At 49.5% G+C, this 24,909-nt stretch overlaps 1 protein-coding gene and 1 long non-coding RNA gene across 5 annotated transcripts in view; one reads left to right on the forward strand and one right to left on the reverse strand.

Annotated features, from left to right (window-relative positions):
• The window catches only part of LOC114586731 (uncharacterized), a 58,037-nt gene extending 46,771 nt beyond the window's left edge, over window positions 1-11,266 (forward strand). For 2 of the 4 annotated variants that reach the window (XR_013391763.1, XR_013391765.1), the window contains 2 exons: window positions 8,399-8,570; window positions 11,098-11,266. This is a non-coding gene — a long non-coding RNA (uncharacterized LOC114586731). Of the gene's footprint in view, window positions 2,325-8,398; window positions 8,571-11,097 lie in introns of those variants that run through there. The other 2 variants (XR_013391766.1, XR_013391764.1) reach the window with 1 other exon arrangement.
• Window positions 6,427-24,909, reverse strand: part of TAMALIN (trafficking regulator and scaffold protein tamalin) — a 39,657-nt gene continuing 21,174 nt past the window's right edge. The window contains exons 3-8 of the mRNA XM_077923922.1: window positions 17,976-18,030; window positions 15,653-15,755; window positions 12,981-13,074; window positions 12,793-12,859; window positions 10,924-10,990; window positions 6,427-8,838 (exon numbers count right to left, since the gene is read on the reverse strand). Coding sequence (XP_077780048.1) covers window positions 8,372-8,838; window positions 10,924-10,990; window positions 12,793-12,859; window positions 12,981-13,074; window positions 15,653-15,755; window positions 17,976-18,030 — 853 coding nt within the window. The 3' untranslated portion in view covers window positions 6,427-8,371. The remainder of the gene's footprint in view (window positions 8,839-10,923; window positions 10,991-12,792; window positions 12,860-12,980; window positions 13,075-15,652; window positions 15,756-17,975; window positions 18,031-24,909) is intronic.

A 24,909-nucleotide genomic window follows, 5' to 3' on the forward strand; every position in this document is an offset into this window, starting at 1 on the left:
GAAAGCGCGCCTTGCTTTTGGAACGCTTTGGTTTTGGAACGGACTTCCGGAACGGATTAAGTTTGAGAACCAAGGTACCAGTGTAATTGAGATAGAAGGGGTTAGTTTCAGATCCCCCCCCCTGCATTGAAAGGGACTTGCAGTAGGGGGCATAAAAACCTGGGATTCTGGGTGCTTATTCCCAGATGTACGGTGATTGTTCGTGGCAAGGGTTTTTGCTGAGAGCTCCCCACCCACCCAGCTAAATATGTGTGTTTTTCTCTGAACAAGTGGAACAGTTCGTCTCAACCTGCCAGGTGACAGATGGGGAGTGTGCCTGTGTGCTTTCATTCAAATAATCCATGCCCAGGATCAAGCATAAGCCTTAGCAGCCCCCCCCAACCCCTCCGAAACACAGCCAATTAGTTAGTTTGCTGGGTGCCCTTGGCAGAAGGATGAATATTGGGGGGGGGGGCACTGGGAGGAAAGAAAAGGTCCTTCCTATTTGCAGCTTCGAAGGGCTACAGCTAAGCGCTGCTGATAGCGCCAGTCCCTTCTCTACCTCTGGGAATGCCCCTCTCGCAAGAGATCGTTTTTGGTCTGCTGGCGGACACTATTTGAAAATGGTTCTCTGCTATCGTTGGGGTCTGTAATCCTAACTGCACTAAACTCGGGAGTAGCCTTGTTGAACACAGTTGGGAATACTTTCCCATAGGCCCACATAGGAGTTGCATTGTTAATTCATTTAAAAGAGCCACTGTGGAACTTATTAGAATCTGCACGAAATTCTTTGGCTAAGGCAAATTCACCCTAAAATGAACTCTAAGCATTTCTAAATAAAGATTTATTGCTGTCATTTAGCAGAATTAGTGTAGCTAATGTGGAAAGTTTCCTTTCCCCCTTTGACTGTCTGATTTTTTTGTCACGAGCTCCTAAAGTCGTGTTTTATGTGGTTTTTGCCCTTTTCTGCAGATGGGTGGACAGGGCCCAAAAAACTGGCAAGAAGCACTTCTGAGATTATATAAACACACTCAAATAATCACTTTGCCGTTGGTGCTCTGGAAGTATTGGAGAAGCAATCTTATAATCAGAGACTCTTCTCTTTTCATCTAGAGCAATTTTACCACGTTTGTATCCTATGTGGCTCAAGCTGGGTTATATCACTTTCTTATAACCCTTTGTTGTTGTTGTTTAGTCGTTTAGTCGTGTCCGACTCTTCATGACCCCCTGGACCAGAGCACGCCAGGCACCTCTGTCCTCCACTACCTCCCGCAGTTTGGTCAAACTCATGCTGGTAACCTCGAAAACACTATCCAACCATCTCGTCCTCTGTCGTCCCCTTCTCCTTGTGCCCTCCATCTTTCCCAACATCAGGGTCTTTTCCAGGGAGTCTTCTCTTCTCATGAGGTGGCCAAAGTACTGGAGCCTCAGCTTCACGATCTGTCCTTCCAGTGAGCACTCAGGGCTGATTTCCTTAAGAATTGGTGTGTTTGATCTTCTTGCAGTCCATGGGACTCTCCAGAGTCCCTTGACTCTTAGGCAGGGTATTTAATTGACTACACTGACATCCCATATTTGTTATGGAACTTGAGTGTACATTTGGCCAAGTGTCTAGGCGGTGATTGGACCCAATCCTGTTTAATGGTGGCCTCTTTCGCACCACAAATTTAAAGCACTGCACCACTTTCGTCCTAGCTTTCCCCCAAAGAAGCCTGGGAGCTATAGTTTAAGGGTGCTGTGAGTTCTGGGAGACCCATATTCCCCTCAGAGCTACAATTCTCATAGTGGTTTAATCACCAATTCCTCTTCACTGGGAACTCTTGAAATGGTAGCTCTGTGAGGGCAATAAGAGCCTCCTAACAATTCTCAGCACCCTTAAACTACAATTCCCAGAATTATTTGGGAGAAGCCACAAGTGGCATCATTAAATGTATCATGTGAATGGTTCCAGCTTCAGTTGCTTTCAGGTCTGGGTAGGCCAAGAAATTGTGGCTCCAGAGCAGCCTTTACCAGCCAGTGCCCTGCAGGTACCTGGGACTGTAAGTCCCATCAGCTCCACTGTCTGAAGCTGATGGAGGTTGTGGTTGAAAACATCTGTCAGGAACCATGTTGGTGAAGGCTCATACTGATCTACCCAGGCTTGCACCAGAGGTGGAAAGCCTTTGGTCCTCCTGATGTCACTGAACTGCAATTCCCATCATCCCGGCCACTGACTAGACTGCTGGGAGTTGTAATCCAACAGCATCTAGACACAAGTCCCCTAGTCCTGGGCTTGGAGCTTGGCCTTTTAATTGATAGTCCCAAAATTGTGAAATAATAATAATAATAATAATAATAATAATAATAATAATAATAATAATATTATAATAATAATAATTAATGGTACCCTGCCCATCTGACTGGCTTGCCCCAGCCTCTCTGGGTGGCTCCCAAGATACAGTGGTACCTCTGGTTACGTACTTAATTTGTTCCAGAGGTCTGTTCTTAACCTGAAACTGTAACTTGTAACTTCTTAACCTGAAACTTAACCTGAAACCTGAAGCGCCACTTTAGCTAATGGGGCCTCCTGCTGCTGCTGCGCCACTGCCACAAGATTTCTGTACTCATCCTGAAGCAAAGATCTTAACCCGAGGTAATATTTCTGGGTTAGCGGAGTCTGTAACCTGAAGCGTATGTAACCTGAAGCATATGTAATCCGAGGTACTGCTGTATATAAAAACATAATAAAAAATTAAACCAACTTTACAATACAGGGCTGCCTTCACATGTCTTCTAAAAGTCAGATAGTTGTTTATTTCCTTGACATCTGATGGGAGGGCATTCCACAGGATGGGCGCCACTACCGAGAAGGCTCTCCACCTGGTTCCCTGTAACCTCAGTTCTTGCAGTGAGGCAACTGCCAGAAGGCCCTCAGCGCTGGACCTCAGTGTCCGGGCTGAACGATGGGGGTGGAGACGCTCCTTCAGGTATACTGGGCTGAGGCCATTTAGGGCTTTACAGGTCAGCACCAACACTTTGGTTCCCAGTACATTTCCAAGCACAATTCAATGTAGGTCTTTCAGGACCGGTGTTATATGGTCTTGGCAGCTGCTCCCAGTCACTAGTTTAGCTGCCTCATTCTGGATTAATTGCAGTTTCCGGGTCACCTTCAAAGGTAGCCCCACATAGAGTGCACTGCAGCGGTCCGAGCAGGAGATAACCAGAGCACGTACCACTCTGGCGAGACAGTCTGTGGGCAGGTAGGGTCTCAGCCAGCATACCAGATGGAGCTGGTAGACTGCTGCCCTGGACACAGAATTGACCTGCGCCTCCATGGACAACTGTGAGTCCAAAATGACACAGGGGCACAGTTACCCCATTCAGGACCAGGGAGTGCCCCCCCCCCCAATAGTACTTCTGTCTTGTCAGGATTTAACCCAAATCCATTAACCTGCATCCATCCTCCAACCGCCTCCAGACACTCACATAGAAAGACCCTTTTCCTCTGTTCCCCACAGTTTCCAGGGATAAGGCAATCTTTTTCAAGTTGAGCACACTTCAGAGTACTTGTCTAAAGCTCTAAAACGGCTTAGGACATACAGTACCGGTACTTTGGAGACCATTACCTTCCTATGTGTTGCGTGACCTGACGAGCATTTCAAAAGGTCACCTCCAGGCTTGACTACTGTAATTCGCTCTACGCGGGGCTGCCCTTGAAGCTGTCCCAGAAACTCCAGCGGGTGCAGAATGCTGCAGCGAGGCTCCTCACGGGGTCTCTGCCATGGGAGCATATTCACCCAGTGCTTTTCCAGCTGCACTGGCTCCCGGTGGAGTACAGGGTCAGATTTAAGGTGCTGGTTTTGACCTTTAAAGCCCTTCACAGCCTAGGACCCTCGTACCTACGGGACCGCCTCTCCCGGTATGCTCTACAGAGGACCTTAAGGTCCATAAATAGCAACACCCTAGAGGTCCCGGGCCCTAAAGAAGTCAGATTAGCCTCAACCAGAGCCAGGGCCTTTTCAACACTGGCTCCGGCCTGGTGGAACGCTCTGTCTCATGAGACCAGGGCCCTGCAGGATCTGATTTCTTTCCGCAGGGCCTGTAAGACAGAGTTGTTCCGCCTGGCCTTTGGATTTGAGCCAATTTGATTCCCTCCCCCTCTTTCTTATTCTTTTCTCCTCCTGTGATGAGGCTGCATTTTAACATTTTACTGTTTCAATACTGTATTTTAATCTTGTTTTTAAGTTGTATGCATTCAACTTGTTTTTATTATTGCTTGTTAGCCGCCCTGAGCCCGGCCTTGGCTGGGGAGGGCGGGGTATAAATAAAAATTATTATTATTAAAAGCCAGTCGAGAAACCGGCAGCAGCCTTGTAACTCTGTAGAAGCAGCTAGCCGAAGGGGAAGGGTGATTAATGCTTCCATAGAGAGGCCACATAGCACCTGCTCTTTACAAAGTTAAACAAGAGTTGCCTCTGATCTGGGTTTATTTTGGGCCAGGCAGGACCGTTCCCTATGCAATTAAGGGTGACCGCAAGGGACAGGAACAGAACAAGGCAGCTGGGGCACGCCCTGCCTCAGAACACGGAACAAACCAAACCCCGCAGGGGAAGCAAAAGCTTGGACTCAGCAGTACTGAGGAAATGCTGAATTACTGGCTTGGGTGGGCCTCCAGCACCCAGCTGGGATGGCTCAAAAGCTCGGACAGCAGGAGAAAAGATCCATGTGCTTCTCCCAACCCCTGACGCCCAACTGCGCTTGGCTGTTGTCAAAAGTTTGACAAGTAATAATAATAATAATAATAAGTACTACTCAGGTTTGGGGAGCAGCAACTGTTTGAAGATCTGTCTGGAAAACATACCGTATTTGTCGCTCCATAAGACGCACCAGAGGGACGCGGGTGGCGCTGTGGGTAAAATCCTCAGCGCCTAGGGCTTGCCGATCGCATGGTCGGCGGTTCGAATCCCCGTGGAGGGGTGAGCTCCCGTCTTTCAGTCCCAGCTCTTGCCCACCTAGCAGTTCGAAAGCACCCATAAAGTGCAAGTAGATAAATAGGTACCGCTTACTAGCGGGAAGGTAAACTGCGTTTCCATGTGCTGCTCTGGTGCCGGCTTGCCAGAGCAGCTTCGTCACGCTGACCACGTGACCCGGAAGTGTCTCCGGACAGCGCTGGCCCCCGGCCTATAGAGTGAGATGGGCGCACAACCCTAGAGTCGGACACGACTGGCCTTCGGGCAGGGCTACCTTTACCTTTACGATGCACCAGACCATAAGGCGCGCATAGATTTGGGAGGAGGAAAACAAGAAAAAAATATTCTGAATCCCAGAAGCCAGAACAGCAAGAGGGATCTGCTTCTGGGATACCGTGTGGCTGTTCTGGCTTCTGGGATAACCGCGCCAAGCCTCTTCAGGGCAGCGGGATGAAGGCTCCCCCTGCCTGGAAGAGGCTGTGTGGGGCTAAGGCAGAAGCCAGGACAGCAAGCGGGATCGCTGCGTAGCGATCCCTCTTGCTGTCCTGGCTTATGGGATAGCCGCGCGCAGACTCTCCTGGGCGCATCGCTGAAGGGGCGCTGCACAGTTCTCTCTCTCTGCGCAGCACCTCTCCTTTGCAGGAGAGGCACCGCGCAGAGAGGGAGAGCTGCGCAGCGCCCCTTCAGCGAAGCCGGAGAAGGAACAGAAGGGGCTCCCTTCCTCCTCCCGCTTCGCTAAAGGGGGGCTGCGCAGCTCTACCTCTCTGCGAAGTGCCATTCGCCCCATAGGGTGCACCCCTTACTTTTTTGGAGGGAAAAAGTGCATCTTATGGAGCAAAAAATACGGTAAGTTTCTCAGGGAAGCTACCGTATTTTTCGCTCTATAACACGCACCCGACCATAACACGCACGTAGTTTTTAGAGGAGGAAAACAAGAAAAAAAATATTCTAAACGAAACAGTGGATGTATGATTTTTGTGGTTCATGCTGTGGCCACAGACATGTGATCTGACAGTAAGTTTGAGTAGCCCAATGCAAAAATCCTGAGGATCCATGTGGATCCGTGCTTTGTAACCACATTTTAAGTGGGGAGGGAAGGAAAAGCACTCAAGGGACAAGGAGCACACATGGGGTGTGTGGAGAAGGATGCTGCTAATAATGAAGAGGGGTATAAGGGGAGAAGGCTCCTCTCCTCTCCCACTTTGCTCCTTTAAAGCAAGCAGGCTCTCTGTCCCTCTCTCCTCCCCACTCAGCGGCTCTTCTCCTGCTTTGCTGTTTCAAAGTGAGCTACGGAGGAGGGAAGGAAGGGGAACCATGGATCCTCTGCTCACGACTGCAGCAGATCCCCCCCGCCACCCCTAGGCATTCCCTCCATAAAACGCACAGACATTTCCCCTTACTTTCTGGGAGAAAAAAAGTGAGTGTTATGGTGCAAAAAATACGGTAGTTCAGACAGACCACGGAGAACTTGGTGCAAAATGAGACTCGCCACCACAACTTGATTGCAAAAAGTCTTTACTATGTTTTATCAAAAGAGAACAAGTAAACACCTGAAACCATGGGTGCATGTTTGTAAAAAAGAGCCCACTCCCCTTTACTTGGGTCACTTTTTTTTTGCATGTATTGGGTGTACTCAGTAACAGCAACCGCCTGTCCTAGCTTAAAGGTTTGGCATCTCTTTTTGAGATACAAATATGCAACTTTGCCTGTTCTTGACGCCGTGTCACCCGCCTCCCCCTTCCTGCAGCTACTTCCTCAGATAAGGTTGAGCTAGAGTTGCAAAAAAAGAAGTTCCCTTTTTCATTGCTTTTATAACCAGAACATTGCTTTGAACGAGAAGTAAAGCTTTTACAGGAATAACGCCACCCTGTTAAGACATTCACTCAGCCTGGCTTCCATTTCTCAGGGACCCCGCAAGTTGTAGTTCAGAAGGCCAAGCGACAGGAATCCTCTTAAAGGCTCTGAGGAGATGGAGCCTAAAACCAAAACAAACTCCAAACTGAGGTCCCTCAGCGGACGTTTCGCTCTTATTTCCTGGTAGCTAGAGAAAGCCTTTAACGTGGCTGACAGGGAGAACACAAAACAATGAACGTAGTAGCCCTTCGCCTCCTTTAAATAGCCACTGTAGAAAATATCGAGACAAAAAGTATAAAAGCATCAACTTTTTTTTTAAAGTACTGGAGGAGGAATCCGGCCTCCTGAGGTGACGAGACAGGCAGGATGTGGCTGGTGGAAAAGGCCTCCTCTGAGATTAAAGAGAGAGATCAGCAGCTCAAAAGAAAAACCACAATTGCACAGAACCCCGGGGTGGGGCGGGAAGAGGGATTCCCATACGTTGCTGCCAGATTTTTGATATTAGAAAAGCCATTGCAGTACGTGACAAGATATTTGGGGGCCTACCAGGGATGGAGTCATGCCCAGTGGAAGAGCAGTTTTATCTCTCGGGGGGGCAAGGCCTAATTTAATTTGGTAGTTCTCACACTTGGACAGATATCACAGGGATGTGGAGACGCAATACTGAAGGACCCTGGGCCCCGAGTTCTTCCTTTGTTCAAGGTCTGCCACCAAATACCACATCCTGCAGCTTTTTTTAAAGCCCCTCCCCACCAAAAGCCATTTTTATCACAGGTCTGGGCTCTCCTCTAACTCTACCTTTTAGGTATACCTCAAATGCTACTTCATGCCCTAGGGTCAACATGCCGTTTCCGCTAATACATCTTCCAGGTCCTAAATCAAAGCCCACAGTCTGCAGGCCACCCTGAACTCTCAATAAGTTGTTGTGTTCTCTCCCCCCGCCCCCATCTTTAATCCTTAGCTGGAAGGAGCACTCAATTTCCCAGTTCTACCCACCCCTTCCAGAAATCATGGGTTTTCTCAAACTTGTGCCTCCTGCTGTTCTTGGACTACAGTTCCCATTATCCATAACTAGCAGAACGATGGGATTTGTAGTCCCCAAAAGAGCTAGAGACCCAAGTTTGGGAAACCTGACCTAACCCTTTCAATAGAGTAAGGAACAAACTGAGTAGCATTCACAGATTCGGTTGACCCTGCTCCGTGGAAGAATCTAACTCTTAAAAAAAAAACCACAATCCTTCCACGGAACAAAGAATACCAGATCACTCGTACTTCTTTGGCTTTACAATTTGTCGCGTTTCCTTCTGAGCTAATCCCACCCCCCACCCCCATTGCTTCTCTCCTCAAGGTTCGTGACCAGATCTGCCCGACGACCTGGATCCCGAGAGGCACAGCCTAACAATTGCTGGTGCTTGGGATCTTATTGGAAGCCTCAAATCCACCGAGAACCAACCCGGTGGGGTGCTTGAATCCACTTTGCTGGTCGAATAAATAAATAAATAAACTAGCCAACTTTATAAAAGCTGAGACTGCCGGCCACCCCACCCCACCCCACAAAAAAAAATGCCCTTGTGCGCTACTATCTCCTTTTACAACTGGCTTTCTTCTTCCTCCAGGGAACGGTTCAGCCCGGGGATAAATTTGAGCAGTCTCTTGCGGAAGCTCCCCGGTTTGCTCTTCCGGGGCCTTGGGGCGGCTGCGGAGTTCTTTTGGTCGCATGATCTGTCCCAGAACCGTGCGACTCCATTGCTGCTGCTGCTGCTTGTGCATTTGACGCTGGCGCTGCGGGTGAGCGTTGGGCGCGGGCGCGAGGGCTGGGCGGCTGCGGGGGCAATGTCCAGGGAGTCGGCAGAGTCAAAGAAGCAGGTCTGGTAGACCGAATCCTCGCTCTCGTCCGTGGCGGTGCTGACGCAGCCCACGCTGCTGTAGGTGCTCCCCGATCCTGGCAACATCACCCCAAAGGGGGCAGCAGGGCCTCCGGCCAGCCTAGTTCCGTACAGGCAGGAACGCACAGATTCCAGGGTGTCATAGATGCTGGGGTCTTTAACCACGATCCCTAGCAGGGAAGAAGGGTTCCAGTTAATAAAATAATAATAATAATAATAATAACAATAATAATTAATAATAATAATAATAATAATAATAATAATAATAAAATTTATTATTTATACCCTGCCCATCTGGGTTTCCCCAGCCACTCTGGGTGGCGTCCAACAGAATATTAAAATACAATAACCTATTAAACATTAAAAGCTTCCCTAAACAGGGCTGCCTTCAGATGTCTTCTAAAAGTCAGATAGTTGTTTGTTTCCTTGACATCTAATGGGAGGGCGTTCCACAGGGCAGGTGCCGCTACCGAGAAGGCCCTCTGCCTGGTTCCCTGTAACTTGGCTTCTCGCAGTGAGGGAACCGCCAGAAGGCCCTCAGCACTGGACCTCAGTGTCCAGGCAGAACAACGGGGGTGGAGACGCTCCTTCAGATATACTGGGCCAAGGCCATTTAGGGCTTTAAATGTCAGCAGCAACACTTTGAATTGTGCTCGGAAACGTACTGGGAGCCAACGTAGGTCTTTCAGGACCGGTGTTATGTGGTCTCGGCGGCCGCCCCCAGTCACCAGTCTAGCTGCCGCATTCTGGATTAGTTGTAGTTTCCGGGTCACCTTCAAAGGTAGCCCCACGTAGAGCGCATTGCAGTAGTCCAAGCGAGAGATAACCAGAGCATGCACCACTCTGGCAAGACAGTTCGTGGGCAGGTAGGATCTCTGCCTGCGTACCAGATGGAGCTAATAAACAGCTGTCCTGGACATAGAATTGACCTGCGCCTCCATGGACAGCTGTGAGTCCAAAATGACTCCCAGGCTGCGCACCTGGTCCTTCAGGGGCACAGTTACCCCATTCAGGACCAGGGAGTTCTCCACACCTGCCCACTTCCTGTCCCCCCCCCCAAAAGAGTACTTCTGCCTTGTCAGGATTCAAGCTCAATCTGTTAGCCACCATCAATCCTCCAACCGCTTCCAGACACAGGGCAAGGACATAGATCACAGAGTTGGAAGAGACTATGGCAATGCAAGGGATGCGGGTGGCGCTGTGGGACGTGGGTGGCGCTGTGGGTAAAACCTCAGCGCCTAGGACTTTCCGATCGCATGGTCGGCGGTTCGAATCCCCGCGGCGGGGTGAGCTCCCGTCGTTCGGTCCCAGCGCCTGCCAACCTAGCAGTTTGAAAGCACCTCCGGGTGCAAGTAGATAAATAGGGACCGCTTACTAGCGGGAAGGTAAACGGCGTTTCCGTGTGCTGCGCTGGCTCGCCAGATGCAGCTTGTCACACTGGCCACGTGACCTGGAAGTGTCTGCGGACAGTGCTGGCTCCCGGCCTATAGAGTGAGATGAGCGCACAACCCTAGAGTCTGGCAAGACTGGCCCGAATGGGCAGGGGTACCTTTACCTTTACCTTTTTATGGCAATGCAAGAGCCTCAGTTGAAGCATCCATGACAGATGTGCATCACAGTCAAAGAACTTTTTCAAAGCCCAGTCCATTCAAAAGCCACTAACGAGAACATGGGAGAAAGAAGTACCGTATTTTTCGCTCTATAGGACGCACTTTTCCCCCTCCAAAAATTAAGGGGAAATGTGTGTGCGTCCTATGGAGCGAATACAGGCTCCTTGGCTTCAGCGATAGCAACGCGAAGCCTCCGAAGCGCAGAGGGAGCGCTCCCTCCACGCTCCGCAGACGTTGCGTTGCTTTTGCTGAAGCCTGGAGGGCGAGAGGGGTCGGTGCACACTTTTTTTGTGCACTCAAAACAGCCATTTCCCGTCCTTGCAGTTGTGAAATGGTTTAGCTCAGGGTTTCCCAATCTTCGGTCTCCAGCTGCTTTTGGACTACTGTTCCCATCATCCCTGACCACTGGCCCTGGTAGCTAGGGATGATGGGATCTGTAGTCCAAAAACAGCTAGAGACCCAAGATTGGGAAACTCTGGTTTAGATCAGCCTTGACTTGGCACCTTTCAGGTGCTGTTGGGACTCCCCTCAGCCGCAACCAGCATCACCAACGGTCCAGAGTGTTGTAGCATGACATCTGGAGGGTACCAGAACAGAGGAGACTGGCCCAGGTGCTGTTTACGCAAATGTATCTTTGTCACTCACCACGGACCAAGCGCTGCTCCTGCACCATCAACGACCGATACTCCCCCCATTTTTCATAGAGCGTTTGCTGCAATGGAGAGAGAGGCCAGCATTCATTTGTGTTTCAAAATCTGCTTGATTAATCTTGTCTAAAAGTGGTTCTCCAGGTCTGATTCTTGCACATTTAATTTGCAGGTATACATAGGCTATAGAGCTTCACCCCCACTTTGAGGATGAGGAAGGCATGGATGGATCCATCTATCCAGCCACAAAGACCCAGCAACCCATTTTTTGAGAAGACACTGGAAAATACTAATTCGCAGCTGGGTACCAACACAGGCCCTGCATTGTATGTAAGAGGTCCCGCTGGTTGCTGTTAAAAGGAAAAGCCATCAGGGTCCCTCTCAATAATAAACTACAGCTCCCTGCTATGTTAGGCCTGGGAGATATATCGCCCGGGACCAGTAATAAGGGGCAGACCGCGATGGTGGTTTCTCTAGGCAGTATATCGCTAGTAAAACCACCAGGGTTGCCAATTCCCTCCAGCATGCTGAGGGAGAAAGAAGCTAGACTCGCATGGGTAGGCAAACTAAGGCCCGGGGGCCGGATCCAGCCCAATCGCCTTCTAAATCTGACCCACGGATGGTCTGGGAATCAACGTGTTTTTACATGAGTAGAATGTGTGCTTTTATTTAAAATGCCTACACCCAGAGGGTGGGCTCTGTCTTTCCTCCTGGGGTCAACGACAGGAGGAAAGATGTAGCCCACCTTGCCAGGTGACAGCAGCCAACCCCTTACTAGGAAACCAGAATGTGAGCCAACAAGGGAACAGTTTTCCTGTTGCCTTAAAAGAGATTAAGATGAGTACAGTAGTACCTCTGGTTACGAACTTAATTCGTTCCAGAGGTCCGTTCTTAACCTGAGGTACCACTTTAGCTAATGGGGCCTCCTACTGCTGCCACGCTATTTCTGTTCTCATCCTGAGGTAAAGTTCTTAACCCGAGGTACTACTTCCAGGTTAGCGGAGTCTGTAACCTGAAGCCTTTGTAACCTGAGGTACCACTGTACTACGTTTTTCTAAAAAGTTGCAAACTTTATCCTAGTCCAACCATTCAGCTGCATGCACTCCCTGTATTTTCACTATTTTGTTTTGTATTGTGTTGTACAAGCCAGGTGTTTGCATTGACTGACTTATTTCAATAAAAACAAGCTCATCTCCAGTTCTGACACTTCTTTGTTTGTTTTGCTGTGTGTTCTTCACGGAAACGTCATGTGATGGCCTGGGATTCGGACTCGGAGGCTGAACCTGAGGAATCCCAGCCTGCACGGGAGTCCCCGCCTCCAGAACCAGCTGAGCCGGGGCTGGGGCTTGAGCGTGAAGGGTCCTCACCTGTGCTGGATCCTCAGGTGCAGGCACCAGCTGAGTCTGCTCTGGCTCCTGAGGTGATGGAGGACCCATTGCCTGCAGGTGCTCCACTCTCAGCCCCGGCAGGGGAAGCTGAGGTTGCCTCTGGTTCTGGTAACCCTCCAGCCTCTCCTGAGCTGCAGAGGCTCAGGGCAGAGAGGTGGAGGGAACTAAGTTCCTGCAGGAGGAGTGCTCGCCTCCAGGCCAGGAGAGGCGAGTCACCTTTGGACCGGGGCCGCCCTATGCCTCGGGGCAGATAAAAGCCAGCCAGCCCCAGTCCCAGGTTGCGGGAGCAACATTGTTGGTAGCCTGTTCCTGCCTGCACCCTGTCCTGCTCTTCTGCCAGAGTTCCTGACCTCACCCGACTCCCTGCCTTGGACCCAGCTTCAGCTTTGATGGACAGCCTCCAAACCGCACCCTCAATCTCGGACTGGACTCGGACCACGCCGCACGGTAACCCCCTGGGACCAGCACACGTCACTCACCTTGAGGTACTGCAAACGGGCTTCCAGCTCTGCCCTGCGGATGGAAGTGCCGTACAAGGTCTCTAACCTGGACAGGGCAAGAATCTGATTAGTGGTGGCTGGTTAGGAACAGGTTCTCCACCCCGTGGACAAGCAATGCCTTCTGGGTAGGCTGGCCCTTCCCCCCAAATAATCTCCCACACACTCACCTGAGCACGTTCCCAGACGCTTTGATGATCTCCACAATCTCACGGTGTCGTATCCCCTCCACATTGAGCCCGTTCACGCCTGTGATCGTATCCCCTGCGTTAACAAAAAGCCAGAGAGGCGGCTGTCATTTTCAAAGCCTGCAAAGGGAAGAAGAAACCCCTGGCTCCCTTTGGCATTAGAAGATCTGGGCTGGGCTGTATGTGCTAACTGCTAGCACTTTTTGCAAAGCTAAGCAGGGTCTGGTCTGGTTACAAACTGGATGGGGGACCACGTGTTGAGATTCCTGCATTGCAGGGGGATGGACGACCCATGGGAGTCCGGAACTCTGTGATTATAAATCCCATCAGCTGTAGCCTGCATGGCCAACAATCAAAGATGATGGGAGCTGTAGTCCAATAGCATCTAGCGATCACCCCGTTGGTTACTGCTGTGCTTGTGCACCAAGGCAGGAAACTCGGTGATGTAAACAGAAGCTTGTGACCTGTAGAAGTTATGCAAATGGGCAACATTGCTTCTCTTGCTTAATTTGTTCTGCTCTACTAAGTCATGGGCCAGGAGCCCTGTTAAAGAGCAGAGACGCCTAAGCCAAGACAATGGGGGAGATGCTGCAATTTCAGATTTCACCAGGCACTGCCCACATACCGTATTTTTCTGTGTATAAGACACCCCCTATTTTTGGGGAGTAAAAATTTAAAAAATGGGAAATGCCCAGAGTTGCGGAGATATTTTTTTTAGGGGGGATTGCGGAAAATCGCTTGCTCGCCCGCGTGACCTACACTGCCACTCGCCCGTGTCATCGCAAACGCCACCAATCCACTGTCACCTCGCCTGCCCAGTTGCCGCACCAACAGCCAATCAAGCCCAACCCTTGCCACAGCCACCAATAACACACCCAATCGCCGCGGAGGGTCTCCGGGTCCCGGAAGGAACATATAACACGTCCCTCAGATGCACTATCCGTGTATAAGATGAGCCCCACATTTTAATAGGATAGTTTAATTTTAAAAAACCTCTTTAACATGGAAAAATATGGTACTTTCACACATCATGCTGCCATCTTCAGGGCTACAGAAATGCCACCTTAAAATAAAATAATAATAAAAATTGGAGGACAGATTCTTGCTCCCATTGCTTGGTCCCTGCTCCTGCCAACCTAGCAGTTAGAAAGCACGTCAAAGTGCAAGTAGATAAATAGGTACCACTCCAGCGGGAATGTAAATGGCGTTTCTGTGCGCTGCTGTGGTTCGCCAGAAGCAGCTTAGTCATGCTGGCCACGACCCGGAAGCTGTATGCCGGCTCCCTCAGCCAATAAAGCGAGATGAGCGCCGCAACCCCAGAGTCGGCCAGGACTGGACCTAATGGCCAGGGGTCCCTTTACCTTTAACCTTTCGCATACAGCAGCACTTTTGTGGAAGGTCGTACACACACAGAACCCTGGATCTATGTATGTGCCCTTTGAAAATCATCTGCAGTGCAGAGAGAAGGGTAAAAGACACCCTTGGAGTAACGGGAAGGAAGGAGAGGGAGCAATGCTAGCACAGCTCAGCCCTGCGAAGCACCTGAGCTTGCCACTCCACCTGCTGCCAACGTGACCCGGCGAACACAACATCAGCTCTCCGGGGAGAAGAGCAGCTGGGCTCATTGTAGAGGGGAAAGTCACACGCGTTGCCCTTGGCTCTGCCTCCCCCCCCCCCCAGCCTGCTGTCTTATGGGGCTGCCGACAGCTTTGAACCTGCCCCTGCAAGAAGCGAATCGGCGCGCCTTCGACAGAAAGTGTGGGAAGAAAAGGCAAATCACAAGGGCCCTCTAGAACCTGAAACCAGGCACAGCCCTGTTCCCCAAACTTGGGTCTCCCAGCTGTTTTTGGACTACAACTCCCCTCATCCCTAGCTAGCAGTGCTCAGGGATGATGAGAACTGTGGTCCAAAAACAGCTGGAGACCCAGTTTTGGGAAACCCTACATTAGGATTTCTGCAGCGTATCTAGAACTGCCAAAACTTCTGAAATTTGGGGGAGGGGGGAAAACATGCCCTGCCCCACAAAAAGGAGTTATGGAAGTATAAATTGAGATTTCTAGTGGACGCCAGGTTTCTTGCCTTCTATTTCCTTCTCAAGAAGCTACCTAGAGCAGGGGTCAGCAACCTTTTTCAGCAGGGGGCCGGTCCACCGTCCCTCAGACCATGTGGGGGGCCGGACTATATTTTGGGGAAAAAAATATGAACAAATTCCTATGCCCCACAAATAACCCAGAGATGCATTTTAAGCAAAAGGACTCATTCTTCTTCTTCTACTACTACTACTACTACTACTTTATTATTTATACCCCGCCCATCTGGCTGAGTTTCCCCAGCCACTCTGGGCGGCTCCCAATCAAGTGTTAAAAACAGTGCAGCATTAAATATTAAAAACTTCCCTGACTCATGTAAAAACACGCTGATTCCCAGACCGTCCACAGGCCGGATTGAGAAGGCGATTGGGCTGCATCCGGCCCCCGGGCCTTAGGTTGCCTAGACACATTGACTTTTGATCAAACACCACACGGATAAGGGTTTTGATCAGTATTTGCTTAGTTTCTCCAGCCCACCCCGTTTGAAAGCAAGCGAGTTTTACAAGGGTGAAAACTCACAAGTAGTCCATTAGGTTCAAGATGCTAAAGCGTGACATCTCTTACCTGGTTTCAGGCCAGCTACCTGGGCCGGGCTATCATCATGCACACGGCATACGAAGGTGAACATCTCCACCCGTTTTGTGTTCTGGTGGTGGAGCCCGTAGGTCTGAAAGGAGCAGAGGAGTTGGTTGGTTTTTAAAATGAGGTCAGACCGCAGTCACCCAAATAATGTGCAAGTTCCACCATAGCTTAACTGTTAGAGATGCAATAGGGATAATGCTTCTCTAAAACGTACCGTATTTTTCTCTCTATAGGACGCACTTTCCCCCCTCTAAAAATTAAGGGGAAATGTGTGTGTGTCTTATGGAGCGAATGCAGGCTCCTTGGCTTCAGCAATAGCAACGCGAAGCCTCCGAAGCGCAGAGGGAGCACTCCCTCCTCGCTCCGGAGGCTTCAGGTTCCTTTTGCTGAAGCCGGGAGAGCAAGACTCTCCCGGCTTCAGCAGAGAGGAAGAGCTGTGCAGCGCCCCTTCAGCCAAGCGGGAGGAGAAATGGAAGGGGCTCCATTTCTCCTGCCGCTTCGCTGAAGGGGCGCTGAGCAGAGAGGGGGAGAATTTTTTTTCCTTGCTCTCCCCTCTAAAACAAGGTGCCTCCTATGGTCGGGTGCGTCCTATAGAGAGAAAAATACGGTATGTTTTTTCATTGTCGTATATTGAAACATTTTTGGCAGAGGGTAACTGAAACCATCAGCAGAACTGTACGGAACAACCTTACATTTACAGAGCAAAATATCCTCTTGAATTATATACCCAGCACATGGAACCTTACGAAAGGACAATACGAATGGACTCTCCGTGCCCTTACCCATCCTGATGAATTCGGAAAATAAAAATGCAGCTCCCTTCTATGATTGGATTGAAGACTTAAGACAAATTCGCAACATATGAACAACTTGCATATAAACGCAGACTTGCCATGGACAAATTCAATGATATTTAGAATCCATTTTTACAAATATACTGTAATAGGTTAAGAACTGGTGAAGTACAACAACCTTGCAAAATATACAGTTTTTGGTTCCCCCCTCGCCCCTTTGTTTCCCCTCCTGCACGGGTTCTGTTTCTCTTTTTGGTTTGTGTCTCACCATGTTTAGTGCACATATAGTTATGTATTTTTGAAATTTCAATAAAGATGTTACACACACACACAAAGTTCCACTGTAGTTTGAGAGCTATCTGGCAAGGTCGATAAATACAAACAAAGAACAATTGCCTCCTAGCAGCTCCAGGATATATGAACACACTGCAAACAATAAGACAAAACCTCCCCTTGCCAGCGTTAGAAACTCAGATATATAAGCTAGGTACTAAATGTTTTCTTGAACCAACGTTGCAGTCACCAAAAAAAGGAATGCCCAGTTGCCATTCTAGGGACACGGGTGGCGCTGTGGGTTAAACCACAGAGCCTAGGACTTGCCGATCAGAAAGTCGGTGGTTCGAATCCCCGCGATGGGGTGAGCTCCCGTTGCTCGGTCCCTGCTCCTGCCAACCTAGCAGTTCGAAAGCACGTCAAAGCGCAAGTAGATAAATAGGTACCGCTCCGGCGGGAAGGTAAACGGCGTTTCCGTGCGCTGCTCTGGTTCGCCAGAAGCGGCTTAGTCATGCTGGCCACATGACCCGGAAGCTGTACGCCGGCTCCCTCAGTCAATAAAGCGAGATGAGCGCCGCAACCCCAGAGTCGGTCACGACTGGACCTAATGGTCAGGGGTCCCTTTACCTTTACCTTAGTTGCCATTTGGGTGCCAGGCGGCTAGAAAGTTGTATTTCCTCACCCCCTCAAGAACCTTTATCGAACTAAGAGAACTGAAAGTTGTATTTTTCAGTTACCCTTTTGGTTCCTTAAATCCGTTCTGATTGTGCAAATAAAAAAACCAGAATTCTACAGGATGTGTTGTTAGTGTGTGTAAACGGTCCAGATCCAAGGATCCTCATCAGGCATCATCCTGGCTCTCAAGCATCTTCACCTGGTCGCAAGTGACCAAGCACCTGGTGAATTTCAAATGCTGCTCCCACCCCTCCCCAAAATTGGTACTACAAAATTGGTAGGAAGAGATGGATTTTGGAAATTGAGAGCATGATGAAATGCCTGAGTAGCCCGATTCAAAGACCCCCCCCCAAAAAAACCAAATTACTGAGTTTAAAGATGGAAATTGCCCTTTTGCTCCTTGAGATCCAACAGCTTAAAAAACTTCAGATCCAGAAATATCTTTTTTTAAAAAATGGTACTCAAAGCTCATGGGTTGCAACCCACAACACACCTGAACCCTTGTTGAATTCTGGACTCCCTGGGTTAAGAGCCAGAATGGAAGGGATTCCCTCTGAACTCACCTGAATCTCAAAGCCAAAGGCCTGAGTCTCTTCCTTCTCCAGTGTGATCACCTTCCTGGAATGAACAAGAGGAAAGGGGTCAGTTGCTGAGATTTCCCAGGGGATGCCAAGAGACTATCTTTTCCATAGCTGTGTGCAATTTGTCTTCATTTGCCTGCCTGCATGTGCTGAAGAAGAAGAAGAAGAAGAAGAAGAAGAAGAAGAAGAAGAAGAAGAAGAAGAAGAAGAAGAGTTTGGATTTGATATCCCGCCTTTCACTCCCTTTTCAGGAGTCTCAAAGCGGCTAACATTCTCCTTTTCCCTTCCTCCCCCACAACAAACACTCTGTGAGGTGAGTGGGGCTGAGAGACTTCAGAGAAGTGTGACTGGCCCAAGGTCACCCAGCAGCTGCATGTGGAGGAGCGGAGACGCGAACCCGGTTCCCCAGATTACGAGTCTACCGCTCTTAACCACTACACCACTTCCTCCCCAAACAAAAAAACCCAATACTCTACACAGCATGGTTTACCAAACTTGGGTCTCCAGCTGCTTTTGGACTACAAATCCCTCCATCCTTGACCTCTGATCCTGCTGGCTAGGGATGATAGGAGTTGTAGTCCAACAACAGCTGGGGATCAAAGTTTGGGAAATCCTGATCTATGGTCCAAGTTTTTGCCTTGCAGTAGGACATCTTCTGATGCTTTACACTCCCTCCCTCCCCCCAGTTTTAAGACGACAAAACAAACAGGAGGGGAGTGGGCTTCTGTATAATCCAGCTTTGACAAATCCAGGCAGCGGCTCAGAGTGGGCAAAGTTGGCTGTGGGTGGATGTAGACACAGGAATCAAAACAGAAACCTAAGTACAGAAGGGGCAGGTGAACCAAACAGTAATGGCAAATTGGGATACCTACTGAACAGGTAAACCAGGGGTGGAGAATGTGTGGCTCTCCAGAGTTTGAGGAACTGCTTACTGAATTTTAATTCCATGCAACTCATCGAAAAATGGTGCTGTATGAGTTTTTGCAGGAGCCACACTTCTGGGTCCCCATGAGTATTGTTAGTTCCCAAAGCTGCGGCCGTTCTGAATTTTTGTGCCCATCTAGGAGTTTCTCATTTACTATTTGGTTATGATTTAAAAAACAAAAAGTAACTTGACATTTCAAATCATGGGTATTTTTGGCTTACAGAGGTTTAATACAAGAGTAGAGTAACAGGAGAATACAGTCGTACCTTGGTTGACAAACGCCTTGCGAGTTGAACGTTTTGGCTCCCGAACGCCGCAAACCCGGAAGTGAGTGTCCCGGTTTGCGAACGTTCTTTGGAACCCGAACATCCCACGTGGGTTCTGATCGGCTGCAGGAAGCTTCTGCAACCAATCGGAAGCCACACCTTGGTTTTCGACCATTTTCGGAAGTCGAATGGACTTCTGGAACAGATTCCGTTCGTGAACCATGGTACAACTGAACATCTATTAACAGAATACGTTCTGAGCGAGAGTCACTGGTGATAGTTATTAAACTGCACGAATAAAGACTTTAAAAGATGTCAAGGTCGTGCAATCCTTTTCAAGGTCCAGCAGAGAAGTTGCCAAAACTAGGATCAATACAATCCTAATTAAATAATAACATTTGGGCTGACTTCCCATTGGTGAGCCAAATTGAGAATATTATTCATATTTATGTTGTAAACTGCCCTGTGATGTTTGGATGAAGGGGCTAGGATGCTTTCAGAAGTGATACCAAGAAGCAGTGTTTCCCAATCTTGGGCCTTCAGCTGTTTTTGGACTACAACTCCCATCATCCCTAGCTAGCAAGACCAGTGGTCAGGGATGATGGGAACGGTAGTCCAAAAACAGCTGGAGACCCAAGTTTGGAAAACGCTGCCAAGAAGGGTATTTGACTTCCATGATCTGTGGATCAAGTGAAAGGGGTTGACGATCACCAGACGTCCTCAACTTGAAAACAATTTTAGCTGTGGCTTAAAGGGAAGGAGGATGGAGCCTTTGGGCTGCTCTTGGATTCCTGAACCATGTGCAGACGCAGAAAGGCAGCCTATTTGTTGCACGCACTCGTTTCACACAACGTGCCGCCTCGTCGACTTGCCCTGAAGCATCTTCCTTGCTCAGGTGTGCAACAGACAAAAGAGTCTTCCTGCTCCTGACAAGATGGTTTAACGAGACGGATTCAGCCTATTCCAAGGCAGCTGGACCCAGTCAGCCTACACCTGATTACTCAAATTTTCTTTCCCCCTCATTAACAAATTAAATCAGCACCCAACCAGCTCCAGAAATAAACACACTGGAAGGTGTTTCTGTACACTTCTGCATGTGCCTGAGCAAGTTACCTTCTGTGAACCAACATTCTCCCTCTTATGTGAAAGCTGCTGTTCCATGCAGAGGCATAGCAAACCCAGGTGGTACCCGGTGCGGAAATTTTTTTGTCACCCCCCCTCCACATCGACAGCTTGGGGTAGGCTTGAGAGTCGCGGGCGGGCGCCGAATGTCCCCCCCCCCCTCAGCGATGACACCTGGGGTGATCTGCCCCCCTTCCTACGCCTCTGCGCCCCCACGACTCCCAAGTACCCTGAGCCATTGGGGGAAGGGGGGGGAAGCTATGCCGCTTTGCTGGGGTGCTGGCAAAGCTGTACATCTCGTCCTCTCGGGAGCCACGCCTCCCGTCCGTCCCCCTTCCATAGATGTCAACCTTCCCTTTTTTTACAGGAAATTCCCTTATTCCAGCACCGTTTCCTGCTGCTATCCCGGATTGTTAGATATCCCGTAGACTGTCCCTGGGACAGAGGAGGCTGCTGATCCCTTTTTTCCAAGGCTTTTCTTGTTGTTTAGTCGTTTAGCCGTGTCCGACTCTTTGTGACCCCCTGGACCAGAGCACGCCAGGCACTCCTGTCTTCCACTGCCTCCCGCAGTTTGGTCAAACTCTTGCTGGTAGCTTTGAGAACACTGTCCAACCATCTCGTCCTCTGTCGTCCCCTTCTCCTTGTGCCCTCCATCTTTCCCAACATCAGGGTCTTTTCCAGGGAGTCTTCTCTTCTCATGAGGTGGCCAAAGTATTGGAGCCTCAGCTTCACGATCTGTCCTTCCAGTGACCACTCAGGGCTAATTTCCTTCAGAATGGATCGGTTTGATCTTCTTGCAGTCCATGGGACTCTCAAGAGTCTCCTCCAGCACCATAATTCAAAAGCATCAATTCTTCGGCGATCAGCCTTCTTTATGGTCCAGCTTTCACTTCCATACATCACTACTGGGATAACCATAGCTTTAACTATACGGACCTTTGTCGGCAAGGTGATGTCTCTGCTTTTTAAGTTGCTGTCTAGGTTTATCATTGCTTTTCTCCCGAGAAGCAGGCGTCTTTTAATTTTGTGGCTGTTGTCACCATCTGCTGATCCCTTAATTTCAAATCTGAAAGTTGACAGCTATGCCCCCTTCCTGGCTCGCCGTAAGCGGCTCCTGCCGGTAGCAGAGGGATCCCTCTGCCGTCCATACGGAGCTAGTGGCAAACTGCTACGCACAGCGCATACGCGCGACACAGTGCATGCGTTGTACATAGTGGTTTGCCACCAATGCCGCCTGAGCGCCGTTTGGACAGTGGCAGGATCCTCCGCTCACAGCTGCAGCCGCAAACGGGAGGATCCTCCTTATGGGGCCGCGATGGCTGCTTGCGCTGCCGTGCCCGGGGTGGCGGGGCGAGCCCCCCGCAGGATGTGTTCTTGTCACACACACCCCAGACATGGCACCCGGGGTGCACTACCCCTCCCTCACGACGCCACTGGTTCCACGAGAACTTAAAAGGTGACACAAAAGCATTTTGAAAATGGCAAGTGAATAAATTTTGTTAAAGAGGGGCAGGGGAAGCACTCTGTCAGTTTCATATCCTCACCTCTACACTTTAAAGGTAAAGGTACCCCTGACCATTAGGTCCACCCGCCGACGACTCTGGGGTTGCGGCGCTCATCTCGCTTTATTGGCCAAGGGAGCCAGCGTATAGCTTCTGGGTCATGTGGCCAGCAGGACTAAGCCGCTTCTGGTGAACCAGAACTTTAAAAGTAGCCTTCCACAAACTTGTGTCCCCCCAAAGGGTGTCCGGCTACAACCCCGTCAGCATCATCAGGCAAAATGACCGATGGTCACAGATGATGGTACTTGGGGAATTCTGCTTTAAGGTACGATCGCAAAGGGGTTTAGGTAGCGATTACACTTGCCACATGTCCACCAGCCCCCAAACTTGAACAGGAAGTGGTGCTTTTGTTGATGTGTAACATTCCTAATTAACTTCTGAGCCTTCCGCCCTGAGGCAACAAAACTCAGCTAAATCGTTAACAGAAAAGGAGGCCTTCCAAACCACGCTCTCATCCTGAGAGGCGTCTAATGAACAGATTGCCAAACCGAGCTAGATCAGACTATGCACCCCAGACCACAAAGTACCACACACAAAAGGATTCTTACACTGTAATTCTCATCGGGGAACAAGCCAGCCAGAAGACAACTAAACCAGTGTTTCCCAAACTTGGGTTTCCAGTTGTTTTTCAACTACAACTCCCATGCTCCTTTGCTAGCAAGACAAGTGGTCAGGGATGATGGGAATTGTAGTTAAAGAGCAGCTGGAGACCCAAATTTGGTAAACACTTAACTAAATCAAAGAAAGGGGATACTGAGTGGGGTTTTGTGGTGTGTGTGTGTGTGTGTGTGTGTGTGTGTGTCTCCTTCCAAGTGGTTACTTTTGGTGTGCCCAACCCTACATTTTTTGAACTGGGATCAAGCTACAGCGCTCCAAGCTCTGTTTCGGAAAGAGGGTGATATCACCAACAAAGGTAAGCTTTCTGCTTAGATTTCACTATCCTGGTGCCCTCCAGATGTTCTGGACTCCAACTCCCATGAGTCCCAGCCGGCGTGGACCATAATCAGGAATAATGGAAGCTGTAGTTCACAACTTCTGGTCGGCCCCATCCAAAATCTGCTCCAGGACAGCTAAGAACAAACGATTTTGTGGGGTGCGTGAATTGAAGACTGGCCTGGGTCACAGACTGTGTAGCAAAGACTGGGCACAAATCATCGCTAAGAGCTGAAAATCCTTTTGAGAGGGGGGTTTCTTCCCAAGGACTAAACTGTCAAAGTGGGCCTGCCAATTAATGCAGCTCTCAAGCCTGCCTTCCAAATGGGAACCTGCAGCAGCAGTTAGTAAAACTGTATTTGTTTACATTTTAGAGAATTGGGGGGGGGGGGAGCGGGAATGGAAGGACCTAAAGCAGGCACCCACAAATTTGCCCCTCCAGATGTTTTGGGACTACAACTCCCATGATCCCTAGCTAACAGGACCAGTGGTAAGGGATGATGGGAATTGTAGTGCCAAAACATCTGGAGGGCTGAGTTTGGGGATGCCTGACCTAGAGGGACCCACAAAACCTTTGGGCATCACATTAGGGGATGCACAGGAGCTGTTGTTTTTTTAAAAAAGGAGTTATTTCATTTTTTAAAATCACAAATGGAGGGGGTGGATCTTGGGAGCCACAAAAACTTTTGACGGAAGGCGGGGCGGGGGGTGGGGGACACAGGTCGGCCACCCTGCACTACAGTAACACAGTCACTAGCAGTTTGGACTGCATTCAGGATCTTAGAACCACAGGATTTTAGAGCTGGAAGGGACCACGGCGGTCATCTAGTCCAACCCCTGCAGCGATCTTTTTACCCAAAAGCGGGACTCGAAGCCACAGCCCTGAGATCAAGAGTCTCCTGCTCTACCAACTGAGCTCTTGGGGAGTTTGCAGGGGTCAGCAAACTTTTTCAGCAGGGGGCCGGTCCACTGTCCCTCACACCTTGTGAGGGGCCGTACTATATTTGGGGGGGGGGGAATGAATAAATTCCTATGTCCTACAAATAACCCAGAGATGCATTTTAAATAAACGCACACATTCTACTCATGTAAAAACACCAGGCAGGCCCCACAATAACCCAGAGATGCAAATAACCCAGGGGGACCTACATTGGTCCCCAGTACGTTTCCGAGCACAATTCAAGGTGTTGGTGCTGACCTTTAAAGCCCTAAACGACCTCGGTCCAGTATACCTGAAGGAGCGTCTCCACCCCCATCATTCTACCCGGACACTGAGGTCCAGCGCCGAGGGCCTTCTGGCGGTTCCCTCACTGTGAGAAGCCAAGTTACAGGGAACCAGGCAGAGGGCCTTCTCGGTAGTGGCACCCGCCCTGTGGAACGCCCTCCCACCAGATGTCAAAGAGAACAACAACTACCAGACTTTTAGAAGACATCTGAAGGCAGCCCTGTTTAGGGAAGCTTTTAATGTTTGATGCATTACTGTATTTTAATATTTTGTTGGAAGCTGCCCAGAGTGGCCGGGGAAGCCCAGCCAGATGGGTGGGGTATAAATATTATTATTATTATTATTATTATTATTATTATTATTATTACAGATAGGTAGCCGTGTTGGTCTGCCATAGTCAAAACAAAAAAAATTCCTTCCAGTAGCACCTTAAAGACCAACTAAGTTAGTAGAACTTAGTTGGTCTTTAAGGTGCTACTGGAAGGAATTATTTTTGTTTTTATTATTATTATTAATAATAATAAAAGGACACATTCTACTCATGTAAAAACATGCTGATTCCCAGACCATCTGTGGTCCGGATTTAGAAGGCGATTGGGCTGGATCCGGCCCCCAGGCCTTAGTTTACCTACCCATTGTTCAGATGAAGCAGGAGTCTGTTAAAAATGATGACACAGGAGTCTACTTATTATGAGTAGTTTATCTTGGGACTGAGAGGGACGGACAGAGAACGGAATTCCACCCAGAGCCCTATGCTCAGAGCAACCCCAGGCGTCCGCAGAGGACCTCAGAGGACCAGGCGCCCGCAGATTAAAGCAGATGTCACTCTCAAGACTACCCTGCAGGGAAAGCCAAACGCCTTGCCTATGTTTTGGGAATTAAC

The sequence above is a fragment of the Podarcis muralis genome, chromosome 2 (genome assembly GCF_964188315.1).
Source record: "Podarcis muralis chromosome 2, rPodMur119.hap1.1, whole genome shotgun sequence".
Taxonomy (NCBI): domain Eukaryota; kingdom Metazoa; phylum Chordata; class Lepidosauria; order Squamata; family Lacertidae; genus Podarcis; species Podarcis muralis.